Source organism: Akebia trifoliata, chromosome 13, assembly GCF_017979445.1.
Source record: "Akebia trifoliata isolate Shusen 1 chromosome 13, ASM1797944v1, whole genome shotgun sequence".
NCBI lineage: Eukaryota > Viridiplantae > Streptophyta > Magnoliopsida > Ranunculales > Lardizabalaceae > Akebia > Akebia trifoliata.
The window spans coordinates 1,290,009-1,305,137 of NC_141387.1; the positions used below are offsets into that span (position 1 = coordinate 1,290,009).

The following is a 15,129-nucleotide window of genomic DNA, read 5'->3' on the forward strand; positions in this document are numbered from 1 at the left end:
TACAAATATTTTCTATGAAAATCTATTTTTTCATAATTTTTTTTTATAAATTCCAAAAAGTAAAAACAAAAAAAATTATTGAAACCTATATAATATGGGTTGCTAGAGGTAGGAATATAATTGACTCTATTTAGGGTAAGTGGATTGATTATCTAAAAAGCTTTCGAAGAAGGAAAAAATAAATATTTTGAGGAGATGGAAATATAATTAAAAGGCATATGGGCAGGTCTTCAAAAATATCGAATCTGTTAAGAAAATAAATAAATTAAAGGAATGAGCAACTATCATATTAAAAATAAGATGTTTATACAACACTAGATAATATCGTTAATGGATGGATTATAACACTGAATTATTTCATCGGGTTACGACAAAAAACGAGATGAACAATCGTAAAGAATTTAGTGAGATAGAAATGTTATAGTTTGTGGGGTTTGATAGTATTGTTCAACAAGGAATATTGTTCATCGTTTACAAAGGTACTTTAGTAATTTCATTGATATTATGTAAAGTTTAGTTATGTTTCCCTGAAGTTATATATTTCTTTCTTCAGTGAAACGATATAATCTTCAACTAAGATTTTTCTTTTCATAGTTGAGTCAGTGTGATCTGTGGACGTACCTCAATCTTGAGAGAATCATGTAAAAATCTATGTTTTTTCTGTATATGTTTGGATCTTGATTTATTTTATATATTTATTGTTCTTGGATTGATTTCTCTATAATACGGAATCTCCTAAATACTCAAAACCATGTTTTGGTGGTAGAAAAAAATTCGCTTAACCCCACTTTACAAGTTGAATAATTGTAGACTTTCAATTTTCATTGTTAATTTGTAAACCGGTTTTGATGGGATTAGAAGTTTCGGAATAAAATGATTTTTTGTGAGGATGATCTCCTCGTCCTAGAGATCATAAAAAAAAAAAAAAAAACTCATTTTGAAAACTTCTAACTCATATAGGATAAAACACATTGGCTATGTTATTGGCTGTGTTAATTACTCTTGAACCTGACCCATGATTTAATGATTAATCATTGAATATGTCTCCCAACCTCAAATTTGTATGAAAAACACTTTGAAACCAGCAATTTGTTTCAAAATTTTGAAGGAACCCTCTCCATTAGATACATGTGGCATTTTCAAATTTGTCAAAAATGTAGGGATGTGAAATAAATTCAAAGAGTTGTACCGGAGTAATTTTGAAATTGGCATCATTTGAGACATTGGTGTGCACAAAACCATAGATGCTTCTTACTCGTATCTTGATCAAAAGCATTTATGATTCTACAGATACATCATACATCCACATCAACAATGTCTGAAATGATGTCAATTTCAATGTTACTTAAGTAATTTCCAAATTCAAAACGTCATGTGTCTTATAGCGAGAAAGGCTCTTTCAAAGTCCTAATCAATTTTTATCTTTTCTTTCAGATCTTAAGAACAATATAAGATCTTGAAGAAAGTTGAAGATGATGATTTATGGGAAGAAACCCCAAAACATCATTTGTATAGTCTTTCAAAAATTTCGGATTTTTTTTTTCTTACAAAATTTATCCGAATTGATCTAACTAAACCCTCATCGAAAAGTCCATTTTAAATGAACGATTGAGATTGGAAGATAAATATAAATTTCCTAGAGATGAGCATTTGTTGGGACCCTACTATCCTCCATTCCAAAATGTACTATGAAAGTGCAGTTGGTGGTTCATTTAATGAACTAAAATATGTAACATGCTTATATCGTGCCTCTCTTCTTACGTACTCTCTCGCACGTGCCACCTGCATGTCTGCACTTGCATTCTTTCTCCTTCTCTTTGTTTCTTACAGTCCAACTCGATCTACAACATAAGCATTTGCCCATCAAGTGGGAGCTCCACAAATTTAGGGTTTCTTTGAGGATTTAGTGTCTCTCGCGGCTACGACGCCATTTTTGTCACTATTTCCCAATCTTACGAAGTTCTAGCGAGCGATTTCGGGGCTTGTTTGGTAGCTCAAAAGATTTCGAGGTATTTTCATTTTTTGAATTTCGGATTCAGTTTTTCGAAATTTACTTGTGATTCGGTTGAAAGCTCTCTCATTTTTTTATGTTTAAGTTCACTTTATTTATTTATTTTTGATTTTTTTGATTTCGTTTGTTTAGGTTCTAACCTTAATTTGATTCTCTTTTCAAATTGAAATTAGATAGAACCCCAATTTAGTTTAACTCATGTCCTTTGCTTTTAGGGTTTTCACCTGATCCACTTTAGGAATGTTAGTTTTAAGGTTCTTGATTTTGATTCATTTTGGGAATCTTTTGATGTTATTTTTACGAATTGGTTTGTTGTTGCAAATATTTTTTTTCCCATGTGATTCTTGAGAACCGAACCGACAAGAACCAAAACCGGAAAAATATAGTGATTATAGTTCTAATTTTCTCAGGAATCGTACCGGAACCGGCCCATTGACACCCCTAGTTAGAAGTTTCAGAATGAGCTGAAACCCTTCTTTGCAAAAAAAATCAGCTCATTCCGAAACTTTTAACCCATATATGGACAAATGTTTGGCACAATGTTTGGTTTTGTATATGAAGGCATTATCTCGATAGCTATTTAACACTATAAACCCCTCTTTTCATGCCAAGTTTTTTTATTAATTTCTTTTATATCACCTGAGTGGTGGAGCAGTGGTTCGACAACTTGGGTCTTCTCCCCAAGGTCGTGGGATCCAGTCTCCCCACCCACGACTTTACCCTATATGCGTCTTTGTGGTGGCAGCGTGTATAGGTATTTAGTCCAACTTCCAAAGGGGGTGTGGACACCCCATTGCATAAAAAAAGTAATTTTTCTATTTTATTTTATTGCTAATATACTGTCTAATTTCATGACAGGTCGCAGGTGCACTTTCTCTGTGATATTTGTGATTTTGGTCTGAATAAGTATAACAACCATGCATAAGGATCACAGTACCAGTGCCCCATCAACTCCTTCTGTCCGAATTCGGCACCGTAAACGCTCAAGTGAGGTTAGTTACTTGACTCCTACAATTGTTATTATTAGGAGCTGCTTTCACATTCAATGATTTTTTTTTTCTGTAAATGGGGATCAAATTTGTAGAGTTTAATGTAATCTCGGTCGACTATCATAAATAAAATGGTAGATGATCTTGGGGTTGGTTCTGATGTTTCTTGAGCATTATAAAAGTGCACATTGGAGTAGTTGGGAAGCTTAATCGCTGTTCTTTTATTCCAGGTTCCTCCCGAGGCAAGTAAAGCAAATGGAAGTCATTTACTTGTTAACGATAAAAATAAATACAGGTCGATGTTGATCCGTGCATATTCATCTGTGTGGATGATCGGGGGATTCGCATTTGTTATCTACATGGGTCATCTCTATATTTGGGCCATGGTGGTGGTTCTCCAAATATTTATGACAAAGGAGCTATTCAATCTACTTAGAAAAGCTCGTGAAGATAGCCACCTTCCTGGATTCAGGCTATTAAATTGGTAAGAAAACCAGTTTATATTTAATATGCGCTTGGGTTTTTTTCTTAACATTCTATGGAGAGCCCTCTTCAATGCTGTGATGTTAACACCAAACTCCTTTTATAATAAATGGTATTTTACTTTTTATTTTTATTTTTTATTATCCATATTTGTTCACAGGCATTTTTTCTTCACGGCAATGTTGTTTGTATATGGTCGCATTCTCAGTCAACAACTCGTCAAGACTGTGACTTCAGATAAATTCTTCTATCAACTTATGAGCGGACTCATTAAATATCAGATGGTCATTTGTTATTTCTTGTACATTGCAGGTTGGTCATTACTTTCTTCATATCTTTTTACACATACAGTGAAGATATCTTAATATTGTAGATGTTGCAAAATGAAATGGGGACACATACAAGAATTCAATGCACCGTGTGTCATGTGGCACTAAATGCACCTTGCTGTGATTCACCCATTTATCATCAGTGACAAAGCCACTGAACTTGTTAAACATGTTTGTACTTACACAACAGTATTGTTGTGGGCTGTCTATAATGTGTCACTGCAAGAATCAGGTGAAGCTGCCACCAAAAGGGATACAAATCACATAGATTTGGAAACCACTATCTTCCCTAGTTCGACTCAAGGCTCTATGGGCGCTTGGTGGGTAGGTGAATCAGTGAGAGACTGCTGATTACGTATACCACTCCCTATAAGCATCATGATAAGCATGTATGGGCTTGACCACTAACATGGCATGGTAGTAGTGGTATGGTGGCAACGAGGGACATTGTACCAACTCTGTCCAACCAATGACTTAGTCAAGCCTGACATCAAGGCACCTGTCACTTCACCTTTCTAACTCCATAAATACCCGGGGGGGGGGGTGAATTCCACAAAACCCTTGCCAAGTTGCAACTCCTCATTTTACTCTTCTAACCCCATCTCCAATCCTTCTCTTCCCTCCTTCTCAATGGTAACCAACCGATCATTGACTTTTTTTAGGCAATCAATTGGGGTCCTGGCTCATACTCAGCATTTCCTCTTTCAACTTGGCCTTGACTCCTCTATCCGCACTGGTACATCTATGAAGCCTTCTCTTTCATAAACATATGTTTCAAATGTGGATGATTTCCATATTATAGCATTGTAAATTGATTAATCGTTGTTTGGATGGCTACTTAATATCACAAGGTATGCTACTGAAATATTGGTTCTTTATTTGCCATTTCTTCAGGATTTATGTGGTTCATTCTTACGCTTAAGAAGAAAATGTACAAGTATCAATTTGGCCAGTACGCTTGGACACACATGATTCTAATTGTGGTGTTTACACAGTCCGCCTTCATCGTAGCAAATATTTTTGGAGGAATTTTTTGGTGAGGTTACCTTCAGAAACTCGTCAATTTATGCTTTATTTTTCTCATGCACCCAAAATTCCAAACTTCAATTTTTTAATGCCATGATTAGGTTCTATTTAATGTTACATCTTCCATTTTAGGAATTACTACGCTGAGACATGCTTCAACCTTCACTATTCACATCTAGTCTTTGAATTTATTCAATTTCAATTTTAAAATGTGTTGTAGTGCATCATTTTGAAATTTGATAAAATGTATTAAAAGTATTACTCTTGTTGCATAAATTATCCATGAGGAATTCTTATAAAAAAATTATCCATAAGGAATGTGTCATATTCTTTCTTGTGTGGGATGCAATGATAAATTGCATTAGAAGAGTGGGAAAGTTCTAGAGAATCCATAGACAAAATAAGTCAAAAGGAAACTTGCTTGTGGAGTGAAATCGAAAGGATCATTAAAGGAGGTTATGATTCAACACTTGACAGCAAAATAAAAGTGTGTGGGAAACTTTCAATCTGAAAAGTTGAAAAAGATATAAGGTGTAAGATGATTTACATGATTGATTGGGTACAAACACAATAGGGTTGAGAAAGATATACAAACTTGTAAGAATGAGAGGGGAAAACTAAATAATTACATTGAGTCACATGCATTACTAGGAAAAAAAAATAAATTCTATAACTGTTAATTGTTTTCTTTTCCCAGTTCCTGACAGTTAGTAGGGTTTAATGCAGGTTTCTTTTGCCAGCATCTCTTATTGTTATCAATGACATTGCTGCATATTTTTTTGGCTTTTTCTTTGGGAAAACACCTTTGATCAAGTTATCTCCAAAAAAAACTTGGGAGGGTTTCATTGGGGCTTCTGTTACAACTATTATCTCTGCATTTGTGGTGAGTATTTCTATTCTTTTATTTAATGGCCATATACATGCTTCTGTAATTTGTTTGACAACTGATTGGTCTTGAGAAGCATTTCATAGTAGATTGGCTGTTTCATGAAGTTCTGATAATTGTTTTTTTTGCAACTCCACTTGTGACTCCAAGGAAGTTTACTGTATACATTAGCATCTATATAGAACCTTCTTGGTTTTCAGATATCATGGAGTTCAATCGGTTGGGTACTCCAGGGTTGATTGTATTGGCCCTTGGAAACACATTGTTGACCCTTTTATTTGGTATGATTTTGGGTGTGGCAATAGGATAATTTTCTTGAAAGGTCTATGGCGTGGTGAAAACTCCCTTATTTCGCAAGTATAGCAGTAGTTATGCTTACTCAAAAGGATCTTCATATAGAGACTTGGATTACCTAATCCAATTTTGGAGTGGAAAGTAATACCTGTTGGAGGTGATGTTCTCAGCCCTCAAGATTGGAAGATCCAATCTTTTTGGCAGTCCACTATTCCTGTGGCAGTCTTGAGTTTTTTGTTTTAATAAGTTGATTATTTTGGATCCTGTCACCATTGAGGACTCCATTATGATTGAAATAGACAAATTTAGTTGTTCATTGTTTAAAGGTACCCTACCACAAATAGTTTTTCTATCATCACAAAACTAGCCTGCTATTGGACTTATGTGAGACAAAATTTGGATTTTGGTAGTCAGAATGATGATGAAGAGGGTATAAAAGGAGTTCAGATCTTATTTTTGTCTACGGCAATACTAATTTTTGGTTTTCCGCAAGGAAGGGATTTTGTCATCTAAAGGAAAGATGCTTCTACGTTGGAAGTTGAGTATTTTCACTGTAAATGATTATTTGAGTAATTGAGATCATGGTCTATTTTCCATCTTTCAATTGCAACCTTCACTTCCTATAAAAAAGGGGTGCTATTCCTGCTTAGATACAATAATTTGAATCTTCCTAGCTGGCCTCCTTATTAACCAAAGAGCCCTTGTAATTCATGCTTTTATTAACATGGAAAAGTGTGCAATTTTTTATAGCATATTTGCAAGATTTTTCTTGAATGTCAATATTTGATTGGATTGTCATGAGGTATACTAGGTTGAGCTATAGGCATTCTGTGTTTTTTGACATACTTCAAAAAAAAAAGGAAAATTAGAGGTCTGCTAAGATGATATCTGAAATTTATGTTCTATGCAGCTAGCAAACATTATGGGTCGTTTCCAGTGGCTTACATGTCCTAGAAAGGTATTTTTGTTTTTGGTAGAACATAACCATCTACATTTGAAGAAACATGCATATGTATAATGCTCATGTTCCTTTTATCGATTAAATTTTATTTGCAGGATTTATCAACCAGTTGGCTTTCCTGTGATCCTGGTCCACTTTTTAAACCAGAGTATTATTCTTTGTCAGGATGGGTTCCTCAGTGGGTGAGTGAGGGTTTTACTTAGTTGTATCTAGCTACTTTTGTTATTTGTATCCATCTCTTTGATTTGTGTTGGCTGCTTGTGAACGGTTCGGATATTTATTTCCATAGGAAAAAATATATATAATTGAAAGTATCTTACTGATTTTTTTTCCAGCTAACAGTAACAATCTCATTGTATTATTAGTTAATTGAATTTGTATGTGAACCTGCCACATAACCATAGATTTTGACATGTTCTATAATATACTTTACCACCCTAGAAGTAGCATTATTTACTGCTTTACTGACATTTGTTTCTTAAAATGAGTTTGAGAAGGGACAGACTTTTATGCATTTAGGTAACTCCAGTTTCTCATATACAAGTGCTAGAGTTGTGAGGGAAATGAACTAGATATGATGTTTGTGTGCAGAATGCATTTTTAATCCAAGAAACTGACCTTTTTACACCCTGATGGATATTCCATTTGAGATTGTTTCTCTGATTTTGATTTTGATTTTTTTTGTTAAGTGGATCATTCCTCTGATTGATTGCACAAATTTCCATTAACTAGGTACAACTTGTTTTTAATTTGTTAATTCTGATATTATTCGTATGAACTTCATTTTGCGTTTCTACTCAGAAAATTATAATTTATTAGCTTGGTATTTCCTTGGTTCTTCTATGGCTACACATTTCTTCTTTCTTTTTGTATTCCCATGCTTCTTTACAAAATCTACTAGCTTCTTTCTGGGATATTTGATTTGCTCCAATTATGTTCTGTTGGAGCCGTCTTATTTGTTTGCATTGGTACATGATGAGTTATGACCAACCATACTGGGTTGATCTGTATTCTTTCTGAAAATTTACAAGGGTCTAATGTTGAATTACATGGATACTTTGTAAAGGGATTTAACATAGAATGAGAACACTGGACTTAGGGGATTTCTGTGTGTGCTATGGTGACATACATTCCTCCAGAAAAAAAAAATACAAGGGGCTAATGCGTACATCACTCGTAAAAGGATTTTAACAGGGATGACGTCACTGAATTTAGGGGGTTCCTTTCAGGTGCTCATTGTCATATTTCTTCACATTTAAGTAATCTAGTTGGAAAAAATTTCAGTTTGAATACTTTCTAGGAATCTTATGCAGATTTCAGAAGTTTAGAAGTGAAACTTAATATGGACTCAAGGAAATAGAAAATCTCGAAATCCCAATAAAGCCTTGGATCAAGCATTGACTCTTTGGTAGAGGGCAATCGTTATTTGTAGAACCTGTATTCAATAGTAGTATCAACTCCCAATAAAGCCTTGGTTCAACAATCAACTTTTTGGTAAAGTGCAATGATTTTTTGTATAACTTGTGCTTAACAGTAGTACTATTTTCAGATCTCTGTTAGTATTCTTCTATAAAGTTCCGTCAGTATTAAATAAGTTTATGCCATATACCATCTGTTTTGTTACATTTTATAGTTCTGATTGACCATTACGAGTAATTGGACCTAATGTACGTCTTTTGTTTGACTGTATCGGGGGTTTTCTTCCTTCTAGTTAAGAGTTGTTTATCTGTAATTACTAACTGGATGACAATGATGTCCATCGTCCTCATTTGACAAGTTTAAGATCCTTTCCCCCCATCCAATTTCAATTTATTTATTGTGAACAGGAATTTTTTGGTTCATAAACTCTATTTGTAAAGTTCATGTAACAATATTTTGTTCTTTGCACTGCAGTTTCCTTGGAAAGAGGTGTCAATTTTGCCAGTGCAATGGCATGCTTTATGTCTTGGTTTATTCGCATCGATCATAGCACCTTTTGGAGGATTCTTTGCAAGTGGTTTTAAGAGGGCTTTTAAAATCAAGGTTCGTCTTCATTGATTATTCATCTAAAATTCAAGTAATACAGAAATGAATGATGAGTTTCATAGTTGTTGGTGTTACAAATTTTTTTTTTCAAATAACAGGATTTCGGTGACAGCATTCCTGGACATGGTGGCATTACTGATAGAATGGATTGCCAGGTGAGCTGGCTAAAAATGTGGAAGTTTTTATGCTTGTGTTGTCTGCATTGGCTCATGTATTGGTTGTGTATAAATAAATGTTGCGGTTCTAATGTTTTTTAAAATTGCGATTAAATCACGATTAAAAAAAAAAAGACATTTTATTATTTAGTCTATGAAATACATATTTTTTTTCTTAAAAAAATATTTAGTTTTTAATTTATCCGATGTTTTTTTGACTTTATTGATCTTTTTCCAAAGTTTTCTATTGCCTAATTATTCCCGGACCCCAACTTTGTCACTATGATCTTGATCCATCATCCTCCTCCTCATAGCCTTATTCCAAAGGTTTGGGGTCGGCTAATTGAATCATGTTTCTTCCATTCCACTTAGTTCAGAGTCGCATATTCTATTATTGAAAGTATGTGTGTCTGCTTTCATCGTTTCCATCCATGTTCTTTTTGGTCTTCCTCACACACTTATAGAACCTTCAATTTCAATATTTCTTCTAATTGGGGCTGTAATCGGCCTTTTTAGTAACATGTTGGGTCATTAGTTACCTCCAACTTATGTCAACTTACAAAACAAGTCATTGAATTGGGATCGGTAGAGGATTATGAGAAATATTTAAATTTCATGCTGTGATTAATGTGTTACATTTTTGTAGATGGTAATGGCTGTTTTCGCATATATCTATCATCAATCGTTCGTTGTTCCTCAAAGCTATTCTATCGAGATTATATTGGATCAGGTGAGCATTTCATCACATATACATCATATAGTGCATAAACTAATATTCGTGTTTTTTTTTTAGGGGAGATAATCATGTGGATTGTTCCTATTTTTGTGATGTAGATATTGAGAAACCTTACATTCGATGAGCAACGGGACCTTTACATGAAGCTTGGACAGATCTTCCTTGAGAGGCAATTCGGTCAACCATGAGGCAACACAATTCCGTGTAAATATAACTTCACATTCTATACAGCATGTTTTATGTACATGGCGTCGTGTGCTTTTCTTGGTGCAACCCCATTTGAACATGTACACATGGTGGGTTTTTCTTCAAATGGGATTCGGTGTATATTTTTTATTGCTAAATTATTTTCACGGCGGATTGTAGTGTAGACTATTGAGATTGATTGTAGTATTAATTCTGTTTCTGAGCCACATATTTTTAGGCCAACATTGGCTTTAGATGGCAATGTAATGTGGAACCAACATTGACTCCTGAAATTTAAAACCTCGAGGGTTTGCCTCAATAAAATCAGAAATGGATTTCTTAGTCCAAGTTGTATTCATTTGCTTTATATATTGAAACTTGTAATCTCTTGTTTTTAAAACCAAAATCATACATCAAATTTCAGGGATTGAAGTCTCTTTGGTTATTAATGTATTTATTAACAATGGTTTCATCATGGATTTATTTTTGAGACGTGATAATATGACTCATCAGGTGGCATACTCAATCAACTACCCCTGACATGGACAAGTTTGGAGCCGAAGATCTGTATGCCTTGAGATACATGATTGCACTATCTCGAGGGAGCTGTGTATCTCGAGGTGTGTAGAATTACAGTTGGTTCTTGAACTTATCCATGTCATCATGGAGTCGATTGAGTACTCTTTATTTTTACATAGAAAACTGATTATTCGAAAGATGAACGGTGGTTCCTATTTCACACCTGCTGAATGAGTTAGGCTATTCTGACTAACGTAGTCATCTTCTACATTTACTGACTTTTTGGATCCTCAATAATTGACTCTTTACGTTGGTCGAAATAACACTTTTAACCGTATAAGGTTCGTGATTGGAAAAAAAAGAAAATATTGTGTTCCAAATTAAAATTTAATAGCGAAATAAAATAGTTTTTAAATGTATATTATGGCCCTACTGCTTGGCACTGGGTCAATTCTTGGTTGATGTGGCATAGACGCCAAATCATAGATCCATAGATATTAGGGATGGCAATGGGTTGGATATTCAGGTCGAGCTAGGATGTTTACTCATGTATGGGTACAAATTTTTTATCTGAATAAGAATTCGAATAAATTTATTCACAATTATTTTAATCCGAATATTTTTAAGTGTCGGATATAGATAAACATCTTGGCTTAACCTGAATATCTTTTTATCCGAGTTTAATATGATAAATTCATAATAAAATATATGTATTATTCAAAATTAAGAATTTTTTCATAATCTTTTGATTTCCATATCGGTTTGAAATTTGGGAAGAAGTCAGATATGGATATCCTTTAAAAAAATAGATAAATAATCGGATATGGATATCGGCATAAGTGGGAAAAAAATTGGATATAGATAATGAGCTATAGAATTGGATAAGGATATGGATTATGAAAATAGTTTGATCCGACCCACACCGCCCAGCATTGCAAATCCTTGGTGTGGCAATAACAGTTTTATTATTTTTTCACCCCCAACATCTTGGGAGGTGTCCTAAGTAAAAAATTTGGTGCGGCAATATATGATTCACTAACATTTTTTTGTTATTTTGAACCAGAAGATCACAACTCGTCATTCTGAGTTCTCTGTCCGTACATCCATGGCGGCCTATCGGCATATACTACGCTCTGCTTCGTGTTCATCTTCTTCATCTCCCATCATCAAATCTCTTCTCAATCAAACCCTTCGCTTCAACACTACATCATCGAAAACGCTTTCTCCCCACCATCATCATCAACACGAATTCGCCGAACCTACCGAGTTCTTAGGGAGCTGGAACCCTCCGAAGGATCCGAAAGAAGCAGAAGCGAAGTTAGGGAAACTAAGGAGAGAGTACGCGAAGCAAGTCAAGGAGCTTCGCAAGGAGTACATCTATGAAATGGAGTTACAGAGGCAAGAGAAGCAAAAGAAAGAAGAAGCCAAGAGAGAGGCCACTCGTATAGCCAAGGAAGAGAGAAAGGCTGCCAAGGCTGCGATGGCGAAGGCAAGAGCCGCAGAGCGGAAGGTCGTCGAAGATGAGTTTCGACAAACCCTAGTAAGTAAATTGAACCCATTTTCTTTGATTTCTCGAGAAACCCTAGTCACCCCTTTAAAAAAAAAAAAGAAGTAATTTTTCCACACCTTAATTTGAAATCCTTATGAAATCTGGTTGTTTACACTTCAAATACGGAGATCTAGAAACCATAGTAAGTGAATTGAATAGAATTCATGTTCTCTCTCTCTTCTGTATCGTTCTTTGATTTCTGGATAAACCCTAGTTTTCTTCAAACCCTTTTTTATTTGAAACATTAAGGAATTGCAGCACATGAAAAGAAGTAATTTTTCCACATTTTAATTTGAAATCCCTATGAAACCCATTTGTTTTCTCTCCTGTCCTTTGATTTCTGGAGAAACGCCAGTTTTCTTTCCCCCCTTTTTAATTATAGAAACATTAAGGAAATGCAGCACATGAAAAGGAGTAATTTTTCCACACCTTAATTTGAAATTCTTTCAAATCTACTTGTTGCACTTTTTGGGTGTGGAGATTTAGAAACCCTAGATCTTGACCTTATTTAATATGGGATTATTCTGTTACCATCATTATATACTATACAAACGGATCACATTCTTATCAATTTTATCTTCATAATCTGTGGATCCCTTTTAGAAGATTATTCAGATTAAAAATCATCAAGCTTATGTAACTCTAATCGTCAAACTTGTGCAATTGTCAAAATAATTCGTCCGTTTCTTGGAACATTCCACTATATGCTATCTGTCTAAGTTTTTCTATGTATTCTCCTACATATTTTAAGGTTAGATGTTTTGTGCTGATATATAATGTGTATGTTGTCATCTAAATTATATATGATTTCCCTTTTAACATCACACTTAAAACTTTGCGGAATGTTCCAAGAATATGGTCGAATTATTTCGTTTCATCGAGGAATCCATGAATTTTTCAAATAGTTTGGCAAATTAATTGCCAAACACTACGGGAGGTACTACTCTAATGCAGTCCTTTACCTTGTTTTGTCTCAAATCAGTTGGTGAAACTGAAAGTTGAGTACTTCATGCCGTCTTTTGGTTGAACACTACTCTCTTATTTTATTTTATTTTTGATTAATTTAAATTTTTCGTGTTGCCATCAGGTAAGCCTGTTTTTTATGGAGATAGGTAATTCTCGTGAGGGTGGTTTTTGATCCTTGGTGGGGTCTATGGTATCCAATACCTATAGAATTTACCACTGAGCTAGTTGGCACCTTCAAGAGAACTACTCTCTTTGAGTGGGTCTTTTTTTTTTTTTTGGCGAAGTAAAGTTTTTTATTTGATAGCAAGAAGTGGGTTGGAGGGGGATACTCGCTGAGTGTTAAAAATGGGCAGCTTGTAATTTTTTAGTCGGCTACCGTTTAATTTCACGATACACATAACAGATGGCATGATTTGAAGGACGGAAGGAAACATTCCCAGGCAATTGTACAAAACAATAGATGGGATGTTCTCTTGATTTCTTGGTTGCCTTTCTTTGGTTGCAGGCTAGCAGGACCAAGTCCTTCCACCCTTGGCATTACTCCTGCTTCTGCTTCCAAAAGTAATCCAATTAAAACTGGTTTTCCGTAGTCCCTTCCCTGCTCTAGTACCTACCCACCCTTCTTAGTGCAACTAAGGTCTTGTTTACAAGCTTGTATGGTGTAAACTCAGTCCGTAAACCAACTACACCATCTGCGCTATTTACAGAAAGCACATTCATCCCAGTTTATATTAACTTGTTTCCACTTTTCATCTTTGACAAGTAACAGTATTCGTGTATTCTGTTGTCATTTGTGAATTTGTGTAAGTTGCTGATAGTGAGGTGTTACAATGTGAATGTAGTTGGAAGAGCGAGCTGAGAAACTGGAGAACTGGAGATTAAAAGAAAAACTGAGGGAGGAGAAGAAAAGCGAAAAGAATGAGCTCCTTCGTCGGCAAAGTTCCTTATGGATTAATGAATCTGATTTGGAGAAGAAAATCTTGGAGGCCATTGTTGACACCACACCCCTCTAAGAATTTAACGTACCGAACTCCTTGAAGTTTGTGGTTCAGAAGAGATCAACATCAAAACTATTTGGTAGTAGTGCTTGATTGGAGTGGTTGGAGTCTATGGTGGAATTAGTTAATCTTTTTGTGTCAAGATTTCAAGTTAGCAGGTTATACTCTTGAAATTCTCGAATCACATTCTGCATCATTTGTGTAAGTTTTGATGTTGGACTTGTATGGATTCAAATGATGGCTACTAAATAAAATTCGGCGATGAAATTATCAGCTAATTTGAGAAAGCAGAGGGATTTCTGCAGTTTTTTTAATGAATTTTTGGTTCCACAATTAGTTGCATTATTGCGATTGTGTAGCTTTTTAGAGTTTAAACCAAATTCAAAATAAAGACTCCCGTTCAGTTTTTCTACAAATTTATTAGTGATGTTAATGGGATGGTTTTATTGTTTTATACCTCGAAGTATGCTTTTGAAAGTACTTCAATTAATGAAAGATTAACACTCTTCCTTTCCTCTTATTTTCTACTTTTTATTGTCTATTGTAATGGTAGGGTAGAAATTCGGGATTTTCTCTTTTTGGCATTTCTTTCCTCGAAGGAGTGTGCTTACATCAAATGGTAGGTGCAAATAAAGCAACCCAAAATAAAATTCATACATAACTTAGATTTTAGGGATACAGCTCGGAGGATGATGATTATGATTATTTATTGTTTAAAATAAAATGATGCAAATTAAGTCTTCATAATTTAAAAACATCACTTTCATTTGAGAGATCACTTGCCCAGAGAAGAATGGATTGTAACATGATGAGGCCAAATCATTGGGTTTTTTTTTTTGAAAAATAATTTGTTTATTTTAGTATCCGTAATTGACCAGCCCACCCTACATCTTTGGGATAAGACTTCGTTGCTTGAGCCTTTGAGGTGACACTAGCAGTCTCTGATGCTCCACCCATACACGACAACTAAATCTTTGGGATAAGAGTTCGTTGTTTAAGCCTTTAAGGTGGCACTA

The 15,129-nt window shown here is 34.8% G+C and overlaps 2 protein-coding genes across 2 annotated transcripts; both read left to right on the forward strand.

Moving 5' to 3' along the window:
- Positions 1-1,739: 1,739 nt before the first annotated feature.
- LOC147387161 (phosphatidate cytidylyltransferase 1-like) lies at positions 1,740-10,423 on the forward strand. Its single transcript, XM_086421302.1, has 12 exons — positions 1,740-2,009; positions 2,870-3,003; positions 3,231-3,484; positions 3,644-3,795; positions 4,707-4,848; positions 5,565-5,721; positions 6,929-6,976; positions 7,075-7,161; positions 8,873-9,001; positions 9,103-9,159; positions 9,806-9,889; positions 9,994-10,423. Exons 2-12 carry the CDS (start codon positions 2,929-2,931, stop codon positions 10,081-10,083), a joined length of 1,275 nt encoding a protein of 424 aa, XP_086277428.1. The 5' UTR covers positions 1,740-2,009; positions 2,870-2,928; the 3' UTR covers positions 10,084-10,423.
- Positions 10,424-11,636: 1,213 nt separating this feature from the next.
- On the forward strand, positions 11,637-14,391 carry LOC147387162 (stress response NST1-like protein). Its single transcript, XM_086420753.1, has 2 exons — positions 11,637-12,140; positions 13,958-14,391. The coding sequence occupies exons 1-2, from the start codon at positions 11,706-11,708 to the stop codon at positions 14,126-14,128; spliced, it is 606 nt and encodes a 201-aa protein (XP_086276879.1). The 5' UTR covers positions 11,637-11,705; the 3' UTR covers positions 14,129-14,391.
- Positions 14,392-15,129: the final 738 nt, after the last annotated feature.